Below are 24447 nucleotides of genomic sequence, written 5' to 3'. Positions count from 1 at the left end.
AAATTTTCCTTCATTTTAGAGGAAAAATATTAGTTCTTGAGCTCATCGCTATTTCTCCATTTTCTTAGGGCTTTTTGTTTTGTTTTGGGGTCACACCTGCCGATGATCAGGGGTTACTTCTGGCTCTGCACCCGGGAGTCACTCCTGATGGGGCTTGGGGGACCATACGAGATCCTGGGAATCAAATCTGAGTTGGCCACGTACAAGGCAAATGCCCTACTTGCTGTACTATCACTCTGGCCCTGGTATTTTGAAATTTAAGATCCAAGAAGTTTGATGGTAGCAGGACTGGGTTGCTTAATTTTTTTCTTCATTTAAATTTGTATTGTAAATGAATGTCTACCACCGAAGAAGGCGAGGAGCTTTCAAATCAATTCTGGGTTTGGTTTGCAAATGATATTCAAAACTAAATAGTTTAACTGTTTGCTTTTGAAGAATTTAAAAGTATTTACAGACTTCAGTTGACACTGGGTTGTTACATGTTAATGTTTTTGGTATACAGTGATTATTCAGATACTAGTAATTGTTTTTACCAGCTTGAATTAAAGAACCATTAGCTTTCAAATTTTCATCTTGGTATGTACAAATTTTCCTACGTTAATATGTAAAAAATTATTTCCTGCTAACTGTTTGTCATCAAATGGAGATTTTATTTTAAAAAATTAATGAAGCATACCACTGTAAGAGTCCCAGAAAAATAACTGAAAACACAGGGTTACTTTTGGACAGCCTTTTTGTTCTTATTTGTTTCTGAAGGGGTCACACGTGGAGTTGCTCAGGGCTCACTCCTGTTTCTGTGCTCAGGGGTCACTTCTGGCATGACTTGGAGGACTGACTTTGAATTGGCTGCATACTACGCATGCACCTTAGCTCCTGTACTCCACCCCAAGTAAATACTTAAATTACTGATTGGCTGTATAATTGGGTATCTTTCTTTGTAAAGTGTTATTTTGTTTTAATCCTTTCATTTTGTGAAAATTATATCCTAGTGTCCTTATTTGATAATAGGCAATTAAATTAAGCTCATATCTTTCATCTTATACCAAATCTTTATTGTCTGTGATATCTTAAAGGTCTGTGTAGTAGGCTATTTGTTAAAAATACATGTTTATTAAATTAACTTTTGTGTTTACTAAACAAGGTGCTTTTTTACTGTTGCAGGGAATAAAAAATGAGTAAATTAGTCCTCAGCATTTGAAAAGCCAAATTTTAGTTTGTTGATTAGGCACAGAAAGTAAAAATTCTGATGTAATCAGGTATTTTTACTTACAGTGGAAGAGAGCAATTTTTTTTTAAAGAGAGCAATTTTTACTAATAGAAGCAAAAAGATGGGGGGGGCTAATTTTTATTAATTTTTTTTTTTAATTTTTGGGTCACACCTAGCAGTACTCAGGACTTATTTCTGACTCTGTGCTCAGGATCACTTCTTCCTGGGACTGGGGAACATATGTGGGATGCCCGGGATTGAACCCAGATCAGCCATGTGCAAGGCTAGCCCTTCACCCACTGGACTATCAGTCCGGCCCTGAATGGGGGCTGATTGATTTATATAGTTAAAATAACTGACTTTGGTTACGGATTGAATAAAAAATATTTAATGCTTTTTAGTCTATCTCATTTTGTTTATCTTTACTTTTGGTTTGGATTCATTCCTAGGTAGTATCAATAAATAGGGGCCAACCCTGGTAGTGCTATAGATGTTTCAGACTGATACCGTATCGGCTTAGTTACACCAAGGGTAAACTCTCCAGATTTCAGACTCCCTTGGTTCATTTGTCCCTGTGCTGCTCTCTATCCAGTGCACACATTCCTAGTCTGAAGCCTTGTTCCTGGGCCTCTCTTGGAGTTCCCTGATGTTTGGGTTTTCTTTAGTCTCTGACCACGACCACACGTGAGTTGGCCAGTCCTTGTGCTCTGGACCCGATGCTGGGTGGCTTGTACTGTACCCAGGTGGTTCACTGTCATCCTTTTCCTTAGATTCAGGCCATGAGCATGTGCTCGTGGGTGAAACTCCTGTGCTCAGTACCTGGTCATTGCCTGGGTGTGAGAGCCTTGTCTGATTCTGCCTAATGTGGGCGTGTCCTGATTCTGCAGTCATTCTTGGCGTAGGTGAGTCCGCTGAGAGAGAGAAAGATCCTGTCTGGGGGCTTCCTTTTGTCTGCTGTCATCTCCCACCCCTCGCCATCCTATTATCTGTTTTGACTGGGTAACTAATTCACCTCCTGCTGGGTCACATTAGCCAAACTGGGTCCTTTGGAGTTGGGATGGAGAAGATGGGGAGAAAGGATGGTCCAGCCGTGTCCAAACTCAGTGAAATCAAAAGGAGTGTTTTTTTTTTTTTTAAAGTAGTTTTAAAAAATGTGAATGTAGGGGCTGGAGCAATAGCACAGCGGGTAGGGCGTTTGCCTTGCACGCGGCCGACCCGGGTTCAATTCCCAGCATCCCATATGGTCCCCTGAGCACTGCCAGGGGTGACTCCTGAGTGCAGAGCCAGGAGTAACCCCTGTGCATCGCCGGGTGTGACCCAAAAACCAAAAAAAAAAAAAAATGTGAATGTAGATTCTGCTATAAGAAGAAAGGAGGCTGAGCATACACACACACACGGAAGTATTTTTAAAAATAAAAATATTTAGTGGAGCTGAAAGATGAATTCTGATAGTTGCTTATTATAGGAGGATGTATTTGAATTGAGCCCTGAAGGACAAGCTTAATTTTTCCAAGGCAGAATAAAGAAAGACTTTCTAGGTCACCTATTTAAAATGCTTGGCAGTGAAAAAGAAAAAAGAGAAACTACTAAAGTCTGAAAGGAAATGCTAAGATTTTCGCTGGGGCGATGGCTCAGAGGGTAGCTGCGGGAGGCCCCAGCTCGAGTCCCAGGACTTTCTAGTCCCTGGATCTTTGCCAGGAGCAAGCCCTGAAGTCCACCGGGTGTGGACAAAAAAAAAAAAAAGAAATCCAAAATAAACAAGGTTTTTTTCCCCTTCCTCATGAAGAAAAGTTGAACTTTTATTTTCCTGGCTTTTTTGAGCCACACCCAGCTGTGCTCAGGAATCTCTCCTGTCGGGGCTCAGGGGACCATATGCAAGGCTAAGGATCAAATCCGGGTCAGCTGTGTCAAGGGCAAACTCCCTACTGATGTACTCTCTCAGCCTGCACATTGAACATTTTTATGGTAGCAAAGCAGAAGCAACTTAAATGCAACTTTCCTTTTTGCTTACAAAGAGAAAGGTCAAATTTAGGAAAGTGATGGTGGCCCTGGAGGTTAGAATACAGGAATTCTTTGTAAAGCATGTTTTAGGACAACATCATTCTTGTTTTCCTAAAAGGAGGAAAGGTTTACCAGTTATCCTTTTTGCTCTGTAGCTTGCTATTTCAAAATAATTTGGTGGATTAGCAGTTTGGCTTGAACTCAGGCTGGATTACTGCTTTTGCTGATAAAAGCCTCGAGTCCCTTACGTGGCAGTGGGCATCTGGGCCTGTGGACAGACAGTTTAAGATTATGGCTTCACTTGCATTTTTGGTTGTTGGGCATCTCATTCCTGAGATTCATAATCTGTGAACTTTTGCACATAGTATTTGGCTGCACTCAAAGGAAAAGCAGAAAGAGTAAAGCCTCATTAAAACGAGGCTTGGAATTCCCAGAGTCTTCTTTCACATTTTTTTGGTCAAAGCAAGTCACGAGGTTAGTTTAGATTGAGTGGAAAAATAGAACCTACATTTTAAATCCAACTTTTTAATAAAAGAAACTATAGATTTTCATTTCAAAAGAGACTAACTGGTGTATGGGAAGAATTTGTGCCCATTCTCCCGATCCCCAATAGTTTATTGGGAAAATTCTAACCCAAGTGACCAATTTTAGGAATTTAACGTTTAAAGTACCCAAATACCAACTACCTAAAATCTACTACTATTTTTTCTATACATGCTTTTTCATATATTTCACCTTCTACCATCAATTCACACTTTTAAAAATGTATTTCAGGGACTGGAGAGATAGTTCAGTATATGTAGGGCAATCACTGCAGTCCTATATGGTTCTCTGAGCATCACCAGGAATAATTCCTGAGTGCAGAGTCAGGAGTAACCTGAGCTCCTCTGGGTGTGACCCACCCCTTCCCCAGTGTATTTCAGTATAAATTGGAGGCATCAGTACCTTCCTTTAAGTACCTCATACATTGATAGCAAGACAGTATTCTTACAATTATCATTTGTGATACTATAATGAATCCCATGTATTTACGTATTTGAAGTATGTGCTGTGTTCTACCAGTATGCCACATCTCTGGCCTGAGGTTTAGAATTTTTTTCTTCGACCAGGGGCGTCAGGGTTGGGGGCAGGGACACACTGGTACTGCTCAGAGCTTATTCCTGGCTCAGTGCTCAGGGAATCGGAGCAAGTGCCTAGACACCTGGACTACTTCACCTGGGGGGCAGGAGGGGCCCACACCTAGTGGTGTTCCGGGGCTACTCTTGGCTCTGATTGAAGGGGGTCACTCCTGGAGGAAGGTATCAGGGAATCATATGGGCTCCCGGGGATTGAACCTGGGTCCCCCCTATACAAAGTGTTTGCTCTGGCTTGCTGTGAATAGTTCAGCCATTTAATACTGAAAACTGCCACAAGTACCACTAGTTAATAGTAATATTAGTGACAACTGAAGTAGAAGCTGCTTGACTTCATTTATTATGTTCACTTTCCTGGTAATATGCATGTTTCAAGGTCTCCTTTAACTGACAAGTGAATAAGATACTTTTTAAATACTCCTTTTTTAGGGGCTGGAGTGATAGCACAGAGGGTAGGGTGTTTGCCTTGCACGCGGCCACCCTGGGTTCAATCCCCGGCACCCCATATGGTCCCCCAGGCACCGCCAGGAGTAATTCCTGAGTCTGCTGAGTGTGACCAAAAAAAAAAAAATACTCCTTTTGTATTTCGCCTGTTCATTTCTTGAAATATTTCTCATATTTAATGCTTTAAAGTGCCTTTAAATCCTAAGTCAGGGTCAGAGAGATGATAGTGTGTAGGGTGCTTTCCTTGCATGTGGCCAGCCCAGGTTCAATCCCTGGCACCACCTGTGGTCCCTGAGTACACCAAGGGTGGTCCTTGAATACAGAACAAGGGGTAAGTCTTTGAGTACAGGTGGGTCTGCTCCCCGCCCCCCCCAAAAAAAAAACCAACCTTAAATCATCTGAGATAGGTAGCAAACAAAATAAATTTATTAAAAATCTAATTGTCATTTTTTTAATAGGTCTTTATATTTTGGAAGTTACAAGATTAAAAGAAAGTTTGGTCTTTTAAGTGATCATGGCTCAAATTTCCAGCAATAGTGGATTTAAGCAGTGTTCATCTTCACATCTGGAACACACAAGAGCGAAAGAGGTGGACAAAGAAGAAGCATTACAGATGGAAGCGGAGGCTTTGGCCAAGCTGCAGAGGGACAGACAAGTGGCTGATAATCCAACGGGCTTTGCGCTGTCAAGTAGCACCAAGCAAAAAGCACAAGTTTATAACAAACAGGATGACCTCATGGTGTTTCCTGAGTCAGACACCCAGAAGAGAGCAGTCGATATTGATGTAGAAAAGCTCACCCAAGCGGAACTGGAGAAACTATTGCTGGATGACAGTTTCGAGACTCGGAGGACGCCTGTACTGCCAGTCACTCCTGTTCTGAGCCCGTCTTTTTCAGCACAGCTCTATCTTAGACCAGCTCTTCAGAGGGGACAGTGGCCACCTGGATTGTCTGGACCTTCCGCGTACACTTTGCCTTCTATTTATCAGTCCGCTTACAGTAGCAAACAGACTGCCTTCCAGAACGGCTTAAGTCCCAGGATGCCCACTGCTTTTCCTTCCACAGAGCCTCTATATTTAAGTCTCCCGGGACAGTCCCCGTACTTTTCATATCCTTTGACACCAGCCGCTCCTTTCCACCCACAAGCAAGCTTACCTATCTACCGCCCGGCGGTCAGTCCTGATATGGCGAAGCTCTTTGACAAAATAGCTAGCACCTCAGAATTTTTAAAAAATGGAAAAGCCAGGACTGATTTGGAAATTAATTCAAAAGCGACAATGAGCAATCTTCAGGTGTCTCCAAAGTCTGAAGGTATTAGTAAGTTTGACTGGTTAGACTTGGATCCTCTCAGTAAGCCAAAGGTAGACAATGTGGAAGTGTTGGAACACGAAGAAGAGAAAATTGTGTCTGGTTTGCTAGCAGAGGATCCCTGGGACGCTGTTCTTCTTGAGGAGAGATCACTAGCAAATAGTAATCATGAAAGAAAGGTGAATGGAAAATCTCTTTCTGGAGCAACTGTAACAAGAAGCCAATCTTTAAATATTCGAACAACCCAGCTTACAAAAGTCCAGGGCCAAATATCTCAGGTAAAGTGTTGTTTATTTTGCTAACTTTTCAAATATAGTAACATAATAGAATTTTTTTTTATGTGCATAATATAGTAAGACCTTAAAATTTTGAATCTTGTGTTTTTGCTCTTGTGTGTTATGGGTCTTAGATTATATGACAAGGGATTCAATGTGTTTAGTTGAAAATTGCTTGTATTAATATTTTCTTGGATTGTAAATAAATCCTCTGATCTAGGCTCTGGCTGTTATTGAGAGACATTGAGGATAATCTTTGTCGTGTCTTTTTTTTTTTTCCAATCACTTTAAATTTTCAGAGCAAATAGGAATTTTGGTCTTGAATTTTATTTTAGAAATTCTCATGTACACTGTTTGTGTTTTTGTTTGTTTTGTTTTTGGCCCACACCTGCCAGTGCTCAGGGATTATTCCTGGCTCTGCATATAGGAATTACTCCTGACCTTATCCCGGGGACCATGTGGGATGCTGGGTCAGCCATAGCAAGGCAAGCCCCCTACCTGCTGTACTGTTTCTCCAGCTCCTTATGTACGTTGCTTTTAACTATGAATGACAGATACCTGTGAAAAGGGAGAAAGGCCCTGTTCTTGGTGGAGGTGGTGTTTGACTCACACCCATAGGTGCTCTGGGGTTACTCCCAGCTCTTTGTTTTGTGGTGCCAGTGATGAAACCCACACTTCCCACATACAGAGCACGCACTTAGCCTATTGAACTATCTCTCAGACCCAGGATTTTTATTAAAATTTGGATAGAGGGATTGGGTCATTCCTGGTGGTGCTCAGGGCTTACTCTGGACTCTGTGTAGGGGAATCATACTCCCGGTGATACTTGGAGGACCATATGCAGTGCTGGGGACAGCTGCATGTAAGACAAGTCTCTACACCCCTGTACTGTCTCTCCAGCATCCGAGTTCTTTTCAAAGGACTTTCCTTAAAGTCCTATATTAATATTGATGTCTTTATTTTTTGCTGGGAGGGTGGGGGTTGGAGCAGGGTTGGGGTATGTGTGCTGAGGAATCAAATCTAGGTCTTATACATACTAGGCATGTAGAAAGTGAATAATAGAACTATTGGGTCTAAGTTTGATCCCCAGCATTGGCCATCCTTAACAGCACTTATCAGCAGCCCTCGTGTCTAAACATCAGGTCCCGCAAGGCGCTTCGAGGAGTGTCCCCTGAATCCTCAGATCTTGAGATTGAGCTGCAAGCTAGATTGAATATCACCAGGGGTGACCTCAGGTCCCCTGGACACCACTTGGGAGGCCCAGCTCCTGTTGTCCCCTACCCCAATCCCCAAAACTAATGATAGCACAAGCTGTTTCAGAAATAACAGGCTCCATGTTATAAGGAAATTTCAAGTATAGGTCAAGGAATGAGCTTCCCAAATTAAGTTGTATTCTGCAGGATTTAGACCTATGAAGTCCTAATTCTGTAGGTGTTTGTAGAAGGGAATTGGTAAGCAAATGGCAGTATCGTGTTAGTAGAAAAATAGAGCTATGTCTTTCAAAGTTTTCTAAAGATGATTCCGGTATAGTCAACATGCTTCCTCGGACTGGTTTCTTCACTAGATGATTTTGTCTTTTTTTGGACCACACACAAAGATGATCAGGACTTAACTCCTGGCACTGCACTTATTGATCACCCCTGGTGGGGCACAGGGGTCCATATGGAACCTGGGCTGGCCCTATGCAAGGCAAGGGCTGCCAGCTGTAGTATTTCTCTGGCCCCTTCACTGGATGACTTAAAAATGTCTTCATGTCTCAGGAACTATGAAGTTGGGAAGGTGACAAGACAAATAAAATGTAAAAATAGAGTACCCTGGGAACTGCCTGGTTTCTTTGCTGTTTAACTCCTAGTATAGGTTGCTAATGCTTCTGCTGCAAAACCTAGCTTTTCCTTCTTTAGATTGCTAACTTAAATAGTTTGTGTTTTCTCTGCCTTTTTTTTCTTTCGGTGGATATAAAAGTGTAATACTTATATCTAATCTTTCCCTACCCATATTTCAGGGCCATCCAGAACCTAGAGCCCCTCCATGTGATGCCTGATGGTGCTGAGCTGACCTGGCAGTTTGGTGCCCAGGGCCCACCCATCATAGCTCCACTTGGCAGTGCTAGGGGACCTTTCGGTGCTGGGGATTGAACCCAGGCCTCAAACATGCTGCCTCTTGAACTCCCTGCCCTGCCCCTGCCTGCTCAATTTTAATTTTTGTCCTTGAGCCATGTGGATATTTTCCTTCTTAAGGTGATTTTAGACAGTATCTTGCAGGAATAATGAAAATAGGGCTTCTTAAAGTATTTGAGGAATTGGTCCCTGGAGAGTTGCAGAGAACTATTTAGTTGCTCAAGACTTTAGGAATTAGCTGGGATTCTAGGGCAAGATGAGTTTTAGTGAAAACATGTTCTTAGATTTTTAATGTGTAGGAGGAAAGATAAAGGAGTAACCAAAATAACTTGGTTAAGAGAAATGCGTGTCAAAGCCAGGTAAGCAGAAAGAACATGACTTGACCAGGGAGTTGGGCTGATCAGTTAGAGATTTGAGCTAGATTATTATACTGCGTAATGTCAGTAATGTCAACAACTTTACTAAAAGACACTGTTTGACTTAAGTGACTTAGCCCACTTGCTGAGGCTAAGGAGTCCTAACAGTAGCATGCCTGCAAAGGTATATAGTGGTTAATCATTCCATTAAATCCTGCTCTCATCAGAACCCTAATAATTATGTTTGGGTACCATATTCTAAGAGTTCCACTAGAACAGCAGATTACAACTACAGTGTTCAAATCCAGAAGCTGTATCACTTAAGGCACTCCTGAGAAGATTAAAGATATTTTGCCTGAAGAGATTAATTAAATTTCATTTTATTTGGCTGCAGTCGGGTGGGGGTGGGGGGCTTGACAGTGTTTGGGTACCAAGTGGTGCCATCCATTGAAATTGGGGTCAGCCACTTTAACCCCAATTCTGTCTTGATGGCCCCTGCCCCCTCCTCTCCTTCCTTATGTTTATGATTATCATTACTCAGGGGCAACTCCTGACTCTGTCCCTGGGGGTCATTCCTGGTGATAGGTGGGGGACCAAGTGGTGCTGAGGCTTGAATCTGGGCCTTCTGCTTTGCAGAGTGTTCACGCTATCCTGTTGAACTGTTTCTCCTACCCCATTACGGGAGAAGTTTAACTGGAGAGAAATCACTCTCTGGATCTGAGTGTCTTCATCCATGAAATAAAGTTGGTTAGGCAGGATGCTTTCTGAGATTGCATTTAGGAATTTCAAGTTTGGAAAGCAGCCATGGAAAAGAAAATGTAGCCTTCTTTTCATTTATTTTAAAATTTAAACTTTCATATTTCTTAAATCAAGGAGAACATCTGAAAATCACAGTCTTCTTGTTGAATGTGAATAGAAAACTGATGAACTACAATTTTTAATATATTAAATTACTGCGTACTAGATTTTAATAGCAGATCTTGAAAGTCAAAATACACCGAATAGTCTAAAATTTAGCAAATCCTATTTAAAAATTTTTTTTCTGTAAGTTAATAAGTTAATTTTAGTAACTTAATTTTAAACTATGGTTGCCAGTGCCAGGAATGTGTCTCAGCAGTGGAGCACATACTTTATATGTGTGAGTTCCTGTGCTGTATCTCCAGCACCTCAAAGGGAAATAAACGATAAAGCCCGCCATCCCCCTGTGTAAGACAGGGTCCCATGGGGAAAGAAAATTCTCAGACTGTTACAGTTGAACAGTCTCTGGATAATAGGAACATACAAGCAGGCATTTATTTAATAATGTATCCTTTCAGGTTGTAAGTTATTGGTGTCCTTCTATGAATCACTTTTAGAATAGATTTTTATCTGAGAAGTTCTAAACTCTTTCCTTAACACCACGATTTCATCATTTCATTTGTATTCAAGAAATGTAAGTATTTGGTTTGATTTCGTTCAAAAAGGCAAAATGAACAAAACTCTTGCAATAGGCTGATGTAAGAAGTCTTTGGCATAAAATGTAAGCATTTCCACACACCACTCATTTCTGTTTAAAAACTTTCCTGAGGTTCATACTTTTTTGCTGGGAAATAAGATTGCAAAGACTAGTTAATAATTTTACATAGTTAAGTATTTATTTCCTGAAAGATTTTGTGCTTTGTGGTAAAAACTCTGAGGGGTGTTTTTCTTCTCACTCAGCAAGCTTACTTCCTGTTTCCTTTTAGTCTCTTGTTTTGTTAATAATCTAAATATTTCAGTCTGAATTTTTTGTGTTTCAAAGGAGGGAAAGTTACAGTACTTAAATTTGTCTCCTGGCAATTTAAGTCAAATCACACATTTACAGGTATTCAGATTTTTTAATTACAATTTTTTTGATAGATCAGACATTTATAATTATAAATTTAGTACTTTGGGAAGATATAAAAGATTATGGCAATATATCTGTTTTGTAGTTTGCAAATATCTGTCCGTATTGATAGCATCTAAAAGTTGTAGTAACAGGGGGTGCTGGAGAGACAGTAGAGTAGGCAGGGCATTTGCCTGGCCTGTGGCTGACCCAAGTTTGGTCCCTGGCACCCCATATGGTTCCCCCTAGCACCTAGTAGGAGCCAGAGTAATTCCTGAGTGCAGAGCTAGAAATAACACCTCTGAGCAGTGCTGATTGTGACCCAAATCCTATCCCCGCTCAATAAAAACAAAACAAAGCATTGATACAGGGGCTTGACTTGCACATGCTTGACCCTGCTCTATCCCTGGCTAGGAGTGATACCTAGGCATAGAGGTACCCTGTACCCCTCAAAGGAAAAGAGAAATACTGATAATGTAACCCTTGCTTATTCTTTTTTGGGGGGGTGGGGTGGGGCAGGGAGGAGGCAAGGTGACACACCCCACTGTACTCAGGGCTTTCCCTTGGTTCTGTGCTCAGAGGCCACTCCTGGAGGTGTTCAAAGAACCGAATAGGGTGCCGGGGAGCAAACCCAAGTTTGAGGGCCAGAGTGATAGTGCAGTGGATAGGGTATTTGCCTTGCATGCGGCTGACCTCGGTTCAGTTCCCAGCATTCCGTATGGTCTCCTGAGCAATTCCTGAGTGCAGAGCCAGGAGTAACTCCTGAACATCACTGGGTGTGACCAAAAAGTAAAAAAGAAAACCCAAAAAATCCAGATTTGATCTTTCACCTTATGTCTTATTTCTGTCTCCTCAAACTCTTCTATCCTGTTACTCTTTTTTTAAATTTTTTTTTAATTTTTAAGAATTTTATTTTATTGAATCACCATGTGGAAAATTACAATGCTTTCAGGCTTAAGTCTCAGTTATACAATGCTGAAACAACCATCCCTTCACCAGTGCCCATATCCCGCCACCAAAAAGAAAAAAAAAGAAAGCACAGTACACCTCCCATCCCGCACCCCCTCCCCCCGCCTTGTAACTGGTAAATTTCACTTTACTGTCTATTTACTTTGGTTACATTCAATATTTCAACACAAACCTCACTATTATATTAGGAGTACCCCACTAGAGTCAGACCTGTTGTGAAGAGATAGGAGGTTTTGTATTTCTGTACTTTAGCAACTAAGTCCAGGGAGATTCCTTCCAGATATTGGATCATTGCAAGCTTGTAAACCCCATCTGCGGTCGTCATAATATGGTGGTCACCACGCCCTTCACCCCCAGCAAGGAAGAGGCAAGAGAGAAATACCTTTCCCCTCCTGGGTGGGCATGGGGCCACGGCTTAGTTCTCAGGCTGGAGACATTCTGCGAGGAGCTGCCCATGCCGAAAAACGTAGCTGGCGTCTGGAGTCACGCTCATATAGCTGCAGAGAGGCCACACACACGTGCGGCCCCTGGGATCACTTCTTGGCGGCCTATCCTGTTACTCTTTAAAGAGTCTGTGCTTAATGTTTTTCCAGTTTCTCCGGGTCTTTGTTCCTATCATCTTGCAGAACGTGTTTCTTATAACAATACTAAGGGTCAGTACATAAACTATTTATTATCCAACCCTTTTTGCTCATTTGCAACAGCTGACTGTGCCCTTTAAAATTCTGTCTGTTGAGGATTGGAGAGATAATATAGTGGGTAGGGCACTTGTCTTACACACTGGTTTGCTTCCTGGGACTACATATTGTCCCCTAAGCTCCTACAGGAGTAAGCCCTGAGCACAGATAGGTGTGGTCCCAAAACAAAATCTCCTCATTTCTTTGTTGTGTTTATTTATTTTTGGGGGGTCGGGGAGCACACCTGGTGGTGCTGAGGGATCACTTCCGGCAGGGCTCTGGGCACTCTAGAGTGCTAGGGATCGAACACTCAACATTCCAGGCAAGCGCCCTCTTGGCCCCTGATTTATTCCTTCTCCCTGCCCCGTACACTTCATTTAAACACCGTGGTTTGCAGAGTTGTTCATGGTGTTTTGTTATATTTGTTAATTCAATATTCCAACACCAATCCCTCCACCACTGTCACCTCCCCTCCACCATTGTCTCCAATTTTCCCAAGCACCCCTCAAAACTGCCCCCACAGTAATTTACATTGCTTGTTACCAATAAATCACTAACAGAATGATCAAAAAATCTCCCTTAGAACAAAATTAGTGTAAATTGTTGTATCTCACCATGGAGACGTTAAGTCCTCGTGTGAGGGATTACAAATGAAGCCTTCTGTGTTGATGTTTTTGCTAGTCAGGATTGGTTGGCTTCTACCTTACATCCCATGCAATCTGGTATGCTGCTACGGCATTATCAGTGCTGTAGAGCTTCGTCACGGTCGTGTGCTCCAGGAAATCCAGAATGTTTAACAACTGGAGTTAAATTTTGAACTGGGCGGCAACTTTGGGGTATGAATGTGACTGCTGGAGCTTCTGGAAGTACAAGGAGGCAGGGGAGGGGGGTAAGTGGGGAGGAGGCAGTAGCCCACCCAGACTCTGAGAAAGCCTGGAGATTTCAGTCACAGAAACCTGTGCTGTACCTGAGTTCTCAGCCAGTTAATTTCTCTCTGAAGACCAAGCCTCACAGAGATGATGGGGCCCAGCAGGAGGCCTGGCGGTCACTCTGGGGTGTGGGAGCAAGCAGCCAGCCGCAGGGGCTTCCCCACCCCCATCCCCTGGTTTATTCTTTGTCTAGCTTTTAACCACAGGTATTCCTTCAGGAGTTTTTGCTTACTGTCACCTTTCCTCCTTCTGTCAGTGCTTCAAGGTCCAGAGCTTGAAAGTGACTGCCCCAGACTCCTACAGAGATACGGCTCCTTTGTTCTCTATGGCTGATGTGCGGCAATGATCAATTTTATGTTAACTCGACCGGGCTGCGCGCTGGTCGTGGACATTGGTTAAGTGTTCATGTGTGGTTCATGGTTTCCGATCTGAATCACCGGGCTATACAGACAGGTTGCCTTGCCTTTCCTAAAGCTGGTGGGCCACCTCTAGTTCGTATAAGGCCTGAGTAGGATTAAAAGCCCGTTCTTTCTGTCAGCAGACTCGGCACTCTTCCTGCCACCCTGCCTTTGAACAAGGGCGCATTTAAATTTTCCCTGCTGTTAGTTTCAAACATCAGTTCTTTATCTTGAATCTCACGGGTGCTACCTTGGGACTCGTGGCTTTGTGCTGTGGTGCTGGCATTTGCACTGAGATCACCGGTAGGTACCCAAAGCAAGAACTTTACCCTCTGTGATATTTCCCAGACCCTGAAGAGGGGTGAGTAAAACTGAACACACAGAGCAAACAAGGACTGCTCCAGCAGTGCTAGGAGGGCAGGGGACCACGCTGCTTAGGCACAGGGCTGAGGGATCAGTTTTTTGGAACTGAAGTGCCAGAGGTTGAGCTCAGAGCCTCGTGCATCCTAGACACCTGCTCCATCACTTTGAGTCACTTCCCCAGCCCCTCAAAGGGATTGTCGGGACAAGTAAAAATACAGGTTTTCTGTATCATTGTTCCTCCCAAAGCCACCATATTGTTGTTTTTTTCCCCCCTTGTGTGCTAAAGATGATTTCATCCATTTGCTTTTCCCTTACTATGTTAACGAATGATAGTTTTAGATTTGCAGCAAAATAAATGAGCCTGAAGGGGTTAGTGAAATACGAAAGAAATGAAGAGATGTGGAAATAAGGTCAAGCAAAGTTAGGAAAAGGCTATAAAATTGATGCACAGGTGGGAGAGATAGCCCAATGGGCGAGGTTTGATCCTGTCAGCTCATGGTCCAGCACTGCCAAGAGCGACCCCCAAGCACTGCAGAACATGCCCCCATCCCCCAAAAAATTCATGGATAAACAAGAAGACAAATCAGTGGATATTGGTAACAGAATTGTTACCTGAGGAGAGATTGAGGATTTAAAAACAAAGAGGAATGGTGGTGGGATATAGCTCAAGCTTAGAGCATTTGCTTTGTTTAGTGCCCTGGATTTGAACCCCAGGACCTTAAAAAAGAAATGAAAAGATATTATTTTAAAAGAGCAATTTGAGAAGACATCTTGGTTTCTAATTCAATTTTCCGCTAAGAACAACTAGGACTCATTGGAGAAATTAATTATAGGGATATGAATGAAAAAAAATTGAAGTGAAAACCTTCCCAAATTATGTTTGAAAACTGCTATGTCAAGTTCATTGTAAATGTATGTGAGTAAATTTTAACTTATATTTATTTTTTGGAGAGGTTTTTGGACCATCCCTTGTTATACCCAGGGCTCTTAGTTCTGACTTTGTGTTCAGGGTAGTGGTGCTCAGTGATGCACAGGTGGTTTGGGAATCAGACTTGGGTTGACCACATACAGGGCAAGTGCCTTAGCCTCTGTGCTTGACTAGATCTGCAGTCCCTTTCTAAACAAAGCTTTGAGCTGATACAAAGTTCTGGAAATATCTGATTTAACTAAGATTTGATTCTTCCAGGACTTTCATATTAAGCTAAATATGCACTGTAGCACTTTTGTCCCGTTGTTCATCGATTTGCTCGAGCAGGCACCAGTAACATCTCCATTGTGAGACTTGTGACTAGTAGTTTTTGGCATATTGAATATGCCACGGGTAGCTTATCAGGCTCTGCCGTAAGCGAAATATAAAATAGGTTATAGTGAGCATTGGTCAATCTAAACCCTTAGACATGATTGGAAAATGAATTGCTTCATACTTTGTAAACAGAAAGACATTGCAGGTAGACTGGCATGGCCTTTAATAGCCCCTCCTCTTCCCATCCTTTTTTTTTTTTTCAATATTGTCATGACTGGGGGGACACACACATGCTTTTTTGTGGTACTTGCGTATTTAGTTGTGGAGCTTGCAGTGGTCACACATCAGGTTGTGGTGCCTGCACATTCGGCGGAGTGTGCTTACTGTTGGTTATACTCCCTTTGTTTTTGTTTTGGGCTTGCACCCATTGGTGCTCAGGAGCTACTCCCAACTCAGTGTTTGGGGTGGGGTGGGGTCATTCCTGGAAGTGCTCAGGAGACTCTGCAAGGCCTCGGCTCTCACATGCCAAGTATGTGCTCCAGCTCTTGGAGCTGCCTCTCAGGGGCCGCACTCTGTAGTTGAGGCACACATCTGGGTAGAGGTTGAACTCTGGGGATCACAGACAAAAGCTGACAGAAAAGATTGTGCTTAATGGCAGTGATTATCACCAGGTTCTGACTTGCGCCCTCAGACTTAAAGGGCAGATACTTTTAGTCACTAAAACCATAGCTATTTTTGGTTGTTGATTTCCCCCTCCCCTTTCTTTGATATTTTTATGTCAGAGGTTGAACTCAAGATCTCAGACATTAAAGACGTGCTCTCCCCTGGAGACACATTCCTGGCCCCTTTAATAGGTTTCTCATGTGTGATGTGAGGGCAAGTGAGTTAGGAGGAAGACACTGCAGACAAACAGAAAGGTTCAGAGGCAGGATAGTTAATTTATGTTTTATAGGAACAGGATATGATTCAGGCTAACTGGAACATAGAAATAATTTGGAAAGTTCTGGGAAGTAAGTTTGAATTAGGTTGTCTAAAGTTGGATTGTCAGGCCAGATGATTTATTAGAAGTGTCAAATCCAACTTTATAGAAAGGGTGGAGAGGTCTGTTTGCTCAACTGCTTGTTTCTGTGACACTAGTTAACGTATATAATTAGTAAATACAGGTTTGAGTTCAGTGTAACTAATTGAAACAGTCTTCCAGCTTATTGACATTTTAAGGCAGTGATGACCATTATCTTACAACTCAAGAGAATCACTCGTCAGTATAACAAGATATTAAGGAAAACACTAGAAATCCTGTGGAAGAGATATCCCTTTTAAGTGAAAATTATGGTTGGTTGAATAACTTCAAGAATGGTTCCACATGCCTACAGTATTAAGTGGGGAGCGGTGAGTGCAGACGGAGAAACTGTAAAGACATAACCATTTGTGTTAAAGCTTTTATTTTATATCTGCATCCTGCTTCATATTTTTAACTTCTTTGAAATTGGCCTTAACCAGAAGCAAATGCCCACAAGAATACGTATTCAGGAGCTGGAGAGCTGGTATAGCGGTTAAGGGATTTTCCTTGAATGCAGCCAACCTCAGTTCAATATCTGGCACCACCTATGGTCCCCTGAGCACAGAGCCAGGAATAGCCCCTGAGAACCACTGGGTATGTTTCCTGCCTGCTCCCAAAAAAACATCCAAAAAAGGGGTGGGGGGAATCTCTGTCTCAAGTGAGGAGGGAGTTCTTTGATGCTCAGTGCAGACTTGGAATGGAGATTTAACTGTGCTTTTACTTGTAATAGTAGTAACTATTATACTGGTTCTTGGGTCACACTCAACAGTGTTTGGGGACCAACTTGTTGCCCAGGGGTCACTCCCAGTGATGCTGGGAATCATCCTGGGCGTCCAGCATGCAGGTTAACAGCTCTAGTCCAGGGCAATAGCGAAGCGGGTAGGGCGTTTGCCCTGCACACGGCCGACCTGGGTTCAAATCCTGGTATCCCATATGGTCTCCCGAGCACCACCAGGAGTAATTCCGGAGTGCAGAGTCAGGAGTAACCCCTGTGCATCACCGGGTGTGACCCAAAAAGCAAAAACAAAACCACAACTCTAGTCCATTGAGCTTTCTCTCCTGGTCCTATTCTTGCACTTTTATAAGGAGTTTTATTATTTCAGTTAGGACTTTAATTACACAGATAATGATTTTGAGTGGTCTGCCTTAGCTTAACATTTCTGTGAGCTTTCTTATTTTTATTTTAAGTTGTGATTTTATAGAATTCAGATCAAGTCTCCCATTTTGCCCCTCCGCAATTGTCCCATTGTGTGTATTCATGTAGAAAGGACTCTGCCTAGTTTTAAAAGAAGGAAATTCATAAAGGAACTGTTGCCCAGTAGTTGCAGTTTAATTTTCTGACAAAATCTTTTGTCTGTAGTCATTGAAGTAGTTACAGCTCCTAAAATCTATGTACTGTGTTCTCATTCATTTAATTGTAAATTGAGAATGTTCCAATTAATTTAAAGGAAATTAACTTGAAATTTGTGCCTATCGAGTGTTTTTATCTATTAAATTATAATTGAAAACACATCTAAATAAGCTCTTTGTTCGGCTCTGCTTGGGCAGTGAATTCATTCCCTAAAATGTTGTAAACAGAATCTGACCAGATAAAAACTTACTTTTGAAAGACTCTTAGGATACTTGTATTAGTTTATTAATATAGGAAAAAAATCCTAACTCCTAAAAGTCATTATCTTATGTAAAGAACCAGCTGCTTTCTTGGAATTGGGACCCAAGCTGAATATATAAAATTCCTGGCTCATTAGAGAAGTCCCAGATGGTCTTGATCTTTATATCTTTCTATTTTCTCTACGCCTCCCCTCTCCTCTAGAGCCTGTCATAGTTAATGTTGAGTCAGGAGGTTTTGTTGTTTGTTTTGTTTTGAGAGATAATTGACACAAGACATTGTGTTCATTTTAGGTGTGGTTGTATCAAAATATAATTTTATTTATGTATAGATAAAGCATATATAAATACTTTCCAGAATAAGCTTACTAGTTCTTTTTATTTGTTTTGGCTCTGTGCTCAGAGGTTATTCCTAGCATTGCTCTGAGTGCCAGGGATCAAAATCAGGGTGGCTGCATGCAAGAAGTGCCTTAACCCTTGTACTAACTGAACTTTTAAGATATACTCTTTTCATTTTCTCAAAATTTCGGCTACTTCTTTATTTTCATTTCTTACCTTTCTAAATTGTGATATATTTTGGCGGCAGGGGACATTCCCAGCTGTGCTCCAGGTTTACTTGATGCTCATAGGACCACTTTATGCAGTGCCAGATATTGTACTCAGGTTGGCCTCATGCAAGACAAAGCACCTTCCCACTATACCACATGGACTCCAACTTTCTGAAAATTTTGAGAAAATGTCTTTAGAATGTATCCCTTTATTAATAACCAAGATAAAGTGTAATCTGTTTCTACATATTTTTTAAATTTTATTTTTATAAAGTTGTTCACAATAATTGATTACATTTAATATTCAAACACCAATCCCACCACCATTATACTTTCCCACCACCATATTTCAGATATTTCCATCCCGAACCCCAACTCCTGCCATCAAAGCAGAACCGAAGTAATTTCTTTTGTATTGATTGTTATGAGTAATCCACTAAAAATGACCCAATAAAGTTTTCTTAGAGGTGAGTGAAGATTGTTATTTTCACCCCGGAGCCATTAAGCCCTTGTATAAGAGATTAGTAACATGTTGTTAAAAGTTGAGCCTTGTGTGCTTTTTAACACACACACACACACATATATACACACACACACATATATATATATACAAATGTGGTATGCTATTTATGTTATTGTGGTATGCTATTCTTGGCATATCTTGGTGTAAAGTATGAGATGTGAGAGAATAGATTGACTCATGGGTGAGGCTCATGTGGAGAGAGCGGCCATGAGTAGTTGTGGAGGTTTTCGGCTGCCAGGGCCCTGTTGGGGTGGGGAGGGGGAACTCACCACCACCCTCCAGGTAGCCTCGGATAAGACAGCTCAGGGTCTGGAGGCATGTCTATGGCGAATCATTCTTCTACATATTTTGTGTGTGTGTGCGCCATACCCAGCAGTATTTGAGACACATTGCCAGTGTTGCTCATGAAAACATGGGTTGCTGTGGCTTGAACCTGGAACTCCTACATGCAGAGCATATACTCCAGCTGTTTAAGCTATCTCCCCAATCTTTTTTTTTCTTTTTTCCCCAGTTATTAGTGATGGTGCCAGGGATAGAATCCAGGCCTCATACTTTGAAAGCATGCATTCTACTATTAGCTACATTCCCCAGCCTGTTTCTCCTTCTGAGCAAGTGAAACCGAAGGGCTATGAAATTTTGGTTTTACACAGAGAGAAATCTATAATTTAAGATTTTGTTACTGGCATATTTCCCTCTATACCTTAGTGTTTATTATTAAATACATTTCTGGGCCTGGGGATTTTTTCCATTTGTATCTTAGTTGTGAGAGTATGCTGGTGTGTGTCTAGATAATAGTTGAGGCTTTTTATTTCGGCCACTCCTGGCATTGCATGGGGTGCACTTCTGGTGGTGGGGAACAAGGACCATGCCATGCTGGGGATCAAAACCAGGCCTTTTGCATGCAAAGCATGAACTGTAACACTTTGAGCCATTTCCCTAGCCTAGCATGTAGATACATCTGTATATATATATATATATTTTTTTTTAATTTTAATTTTAATTTTAATTTTTTTATTTTTTTGGTAATCTCTCAAATTCAGTACAGAGTTGTCTCAGGCATACAGTGTTCCAACACCAGTTTCACCATCAATGCCCCCAGGTTCCCTCCCATATGTCCTGTCCCATTGGCAGGCTTATAACAAATTTATTTCATATTACTTCCTTCAATAAAACTTGAAGGAAGGGCAAATAGAATTATCAGAAAACAAATCAATTAAGCCAGTTTGTGATGATTGACTACTATGTTTTTAACCTTTCTTAATCTAGCAGAAGACAACCATCTCACCGTTAGTGAGTGCCATACTCAGTGCCACATGTTGGAAGTTTCTCCTGTCCTTTAAAGGAGCTCTTTTAGAAGTTCTTGCAAAAATGGCTTCAAGGCTCTGGATTCCCTAGGTTGTTGCCTGTCCATAAAATTCTGTATAGTTTCCTCAAATTTGAATGTAATCTAGTTGGACAGAGTATTCTTGGTGAGATGTTCATTTCGTTCCTTCCATGCTCTTCTGGCTCATAGATCCTCATTTGATAGATCTGTTGTACATCTTATGGGCTTTCCTTTTCGACCTCGCAGTTTCCAGTATTCTATCTCTACCTGTGGCACTATTTATTTATTTATTTTTGGTGATTTTTTTTTTTTATTGAATCACCGTGAAAAAAATACAAAGCTTTCAGGTTTAAGTCCCAGTCATACAATGATTAAACTCCCATCCCTTCACCACTGCACATGTTCCACCACCGAGAACCCCAAATAACGCCCTCCCACCCCCCCCCACCTGAGTAGCTAATGATCTTCACTTTATTCTCTCTATACTTTGAATACATTCAGTACTTCAATAGAGAACTCACTATTATTGTTTGGAATTTTCCCCCCAACAATCAGACCTGCTGAAAAGACATCATTTAATAATTTGTTTTCCATTGCTGAGAATGAAGACTCTCTGAGCTATTGCAGCTGCACGGTTTTGGATTTCTGATATTTTAGCTTAGTTCACAGTCTAGATGCATTTCTGTAAGAAGCCACTCTGGGTGCCAAAATGGGTTAGAAGACCTCTTGGATCATAGTCCTTAGGGTTCGTTTCGCGTGCAGCAGCTCTGGATCTTATCTGGGCAGAGAGCGTGCCAGTAACGCCCCCCCATCCCATGATCGCTTACGAGCCACATCACTGCAAACTCATACCTCTGGGTTGGGAGTCTTAGGAGGTGGCTCTCGCCACGTTGGTGTTGCCGCCGCCGCCATCTTTCGCGCAGGTAGACGAGGTAGAGAGGGAAAATCCCTCCCCGGGCAGCACGGGGTTGTAGCACAGCTCACAGTCTAGGTGCATTTCTGTAAGAAGCCGCTCTGGGTGCCGAAATGGGTTAGGAGACGTCTAGGATCATAGTGTTTAGGAGCAGAGGGTCCCGGTACTTTTTAAGTGCAACGTGTCTTGGGAGTTTTCATCATTGGCTCCATTTTTGCTGGCACCTTGCAGACCTCTTGGATCTCAGTACCTGTCACCTTTAAGTGTAGGAAATTTCTGTCTGTGGTTTTTTAAAATATTTTTTCTTCATCATGTTTGTCTTCCCATTCCTCAGGTACCCTGATGATACTTAAACCGATCTTCTTGAACTCATCCCATAGATCTCTAGTATGCTGTTCATTTCTTTTCAGACTGCTTTCCACCTTCTGCTATTTCCTAGTGGTTTTTCCTCCTTCTCATCTTGGATACCCTTGATCTTTTGCTTAGTGGCTGTTCTTCTGATATTCAGACCACTTATTTTTAATATCATCTAACATGCTCTTTATTTCTGATTGTACTTATTTCATTTTGATTCTTATATTTTATTGTGCTCTGCTAACTACCTGTGCTATCATTTCTTTGAGCTCACTGGTCATCCTCATCATGGTGAGGATCCACTAAAGACGTTATCTGAGGATTTACAGAGCCTGTTCATGTTATTTATGTCCTGATGATACTTTCTTCACTTTCTGAACTTGGTAGGCTTCTGTGTGTTTTCCCATTGGTGTTTTAGTGTTCTTGCTGTGTTGCGGGTGCGTCTTGGTAATTAATCCCCTTGAAAGATGCTGATAATTTAGGCTGATGGTTTCTTTCTTTCTTCTCTGCCCGTCCTCACGGAATAGCCAAAAACATAACTGTGAGTAGTGTGTAATTTGTTGAGTAGATCTTTAAGAGTTGTGGTGTGGGTCATTAATATGGTGCAAGATTGGGTATGAGGCTGCTGAGACCCTCCAAGTAGGGAGGTAGACCCAGTGATGTCAGCCCAAGACAAATATCACTTGTCTGGGGGAGCAGCAAGCAGAAACTCCCATATATATTTTTATTATATTTGTGTGTGTGTATATATATGTGCATATATATGTATGTGCATATATATGTATATGTATATATAGAGAGAGTTTAAGTGTGTTTGTGAGTCCATGGATGTGACTTAGTGGTAGAGCATCTTTATGCACATATATGCAGTTACTGAAGTTCCACAACAAAGGCAAGAGAAAAAACAAAACAAAACAAAAAACACAAACAAAAACCACACTTGTGCTATGCTGCTTGGACATAGTTTGGGTATCTTTTTTTAAAAAATAATACTTTTATAATTACAGAAAGACCCAAATGGGACCAGTAGTTTGCTGACTGGAAGATCTTGTCGAAGAGAGATTGAAGTACAGAATGGAGAGGTTACAGCTTTTTGTCAGTCCATTACAAAGTAAGAAATTTCTCTTTATAAAGGGTTTTTTTTAATTAAGTACTTTTTTTTGAGAAGTTAATTTGAATACCTACTTAGTGTTAATAATTCTAAAATATTTTAGATTTTAATTATTTCCTCTGACTACAATTTTGAGACAGTTAATTGGACGTTAACTCAAACTGCTTGACTTGAACTCATTAAATTTCTGAGTACTTAAAGAAAAAAAATTGAGGTTAGACTAAAGACTTCTGACAGGCAAAAATATGATATATGTATCTGTTTAATATTTTTTATAGATGAGCAACAGTAACGTACCAACATTTTGTCAGCTAGTCAGTAGCAGAGACAGATCCTCTTTGCCTCTGGTCCAGTGTGTTTTCCTTCCATTATATGCTGTGTCATTTAGGACTATTGTGAGTTCTTAAAATCAGTTTTGAACCTGTTAATTCATATTGTTTCATAAAACTCACATAATAGGAAGGATGGTGAAGATCTCACTGATCAGTATTGAGGAATATGTCCCCTATAATTTATCTATCCTCCCTACAGAATTTTCATTTCCTTTGCTTACCTGTCTTCATGCATATTTGTTTCATTTTCTTCTACTGCAGACAGGTCTCTTGGGTTTTATTTTTGTTTCTAGACAACATACCCAGTGTGCTTAGGATTGACTCTTGCCCCTGTGCTCGGGGAATCAGGCCTGGTGGTGCTCGGGAGATCATATGTGGTGCATTTATTCATTTATATTGGGTTTTGGGCCATAGCTGGCACTGCCCAGGTCTTACTCTTTCTTTCACTCAAGGAGTGGGGAGAGGGGGCTCAAGGGACCATATGTGGCACTGAAGATTGAACTGGTTGGCTGTGTGCAAGCCAAATGCCCTACCTGCTATACTATCTCAGGCCCCTTCTATTTTTGTTGTTTATGTTTATTTCGTGATCGTGATTTGTGATGTTTATTTGGGGGTGGCTGGGTTTGGGTATTCAGGCCTTAATTTTTGGCTCTGTGCCCAGAGATCCCTCCTAGCATGGCTCAGGGGATCATGTATGGTTTTGGGGTTCAACCTCAGTCAGCCGTGTGCAAGGCAAAAAGGCAAGTGCCTTACTTGCTGCATTATCTCTTTGGCTGTAAGAATTCATTTTCTTTTTTTTTTCTGGAGAGTAGGATGGGTTTTGGGTCACACTCCGCAATGCTCGGGGCTTACTCCTGGCTTTGCACTCAGAAGTTACTCGTGGTGGTGCTGGGAGGACCATATGGGATTCCAGGAATTGAACCTGGGTTGGCCCTGTGAAAGGCAAACACCTTACCCACTGTACTACTGTTCCAAAGAATTTTATCTCTTGCTGGCAGAGAGGGAAAAAAAAATCCTTTCACATGAAAAAAATCTTATAGAAGGAAATAGTGAAACAACAAATTGTGTCATCAGGGGTTGAAATATGTTAATAAAATAAGGGAAAGTGTGTCATGATTAGGGGTTTATTCTGAGTCTAGCGTTTTCTCTAGTGTGGTCTACCATGAGCAAAACAGATTTTTTGCTCTCTTTTTGTAAAATTTTGGGCCACCCCTGACGGTACTCTGGAGGGACTCCAGAACAGTGCGCTGAGAGCATCATCTGCAGTGCCAGGAATGCAGAGCGTGCGCTCAGTCTCTGGGGCTACCTCTCCAGTCCCAAAGCAGATCATTGTTGGAGGATAGCCGTCATTTTAGTGCTGAAGAGCTTAATATCTAATTGGATTGCTTGGTTTGATTTTGGGTCACACC

At 41.6% G+C, this 24447-nt stretch overlaps 1 protein-coding gene and 1 pseudogene across 2 annotated transcripts in view; one reads left to right on the top strand and one right to left on the bottom strand.

Annotated features, from left to right (window-relative positions):
- Nucleotides 1-24447, bottom strand: part of LOC129405543 (uncharacterized) — a 468293-nt pseudogene that overhangs the window by 43116 nt on the left and 400730 nt on the right.
- The window catches only part of PIK3C2A (phosphatidylinositol-4-phosphate 3-kinase catalytic subunit type 2 alpha), a 113186-nt gene that overhangs the window by 17732 nt on the left and 71007 nt on the right, over nucleotides 1-24447 (top strand). For both annotated transcript variants that reach the window (XM_055141271.1, XM_055141272.1), the window contains exons 2-3: nucleotides 5244-6370; nucleotides 22603-22706. In XM_055141271.1, coding sequence (XP_054997246.1) covers nucleotides 5300-6370; nucleotides 22603-22706 — 1175 coding nt within the window. In that variant the 5' untranslated portion in view covers nucleotides 5244-5299. The remainder of the gene's footprint in view (nucleotides 1-5243; nucleotides 6371-22602; nucleotides 22707-24447) is intronic.

This window comes from Sorex araneus, chromosome 6, assembly GCF_027595985.1.
Source record: "Sorex araneus isolate mSorAra2 chromosome 6, mSorAra2.pri, whole genome shotgun sequence".
Taxonomy (NCBI): Eukaryota; Metazoa; Chordata; class Mammalia; order Eulipotyphla; family Soricidae; genus Sorex; species Sorex araneus.
The sequence above is the reverse complement of the archived record's forward strand: the minus strand, read 5'-3'. Positions and strand labels throughout refer to the sequence as shown.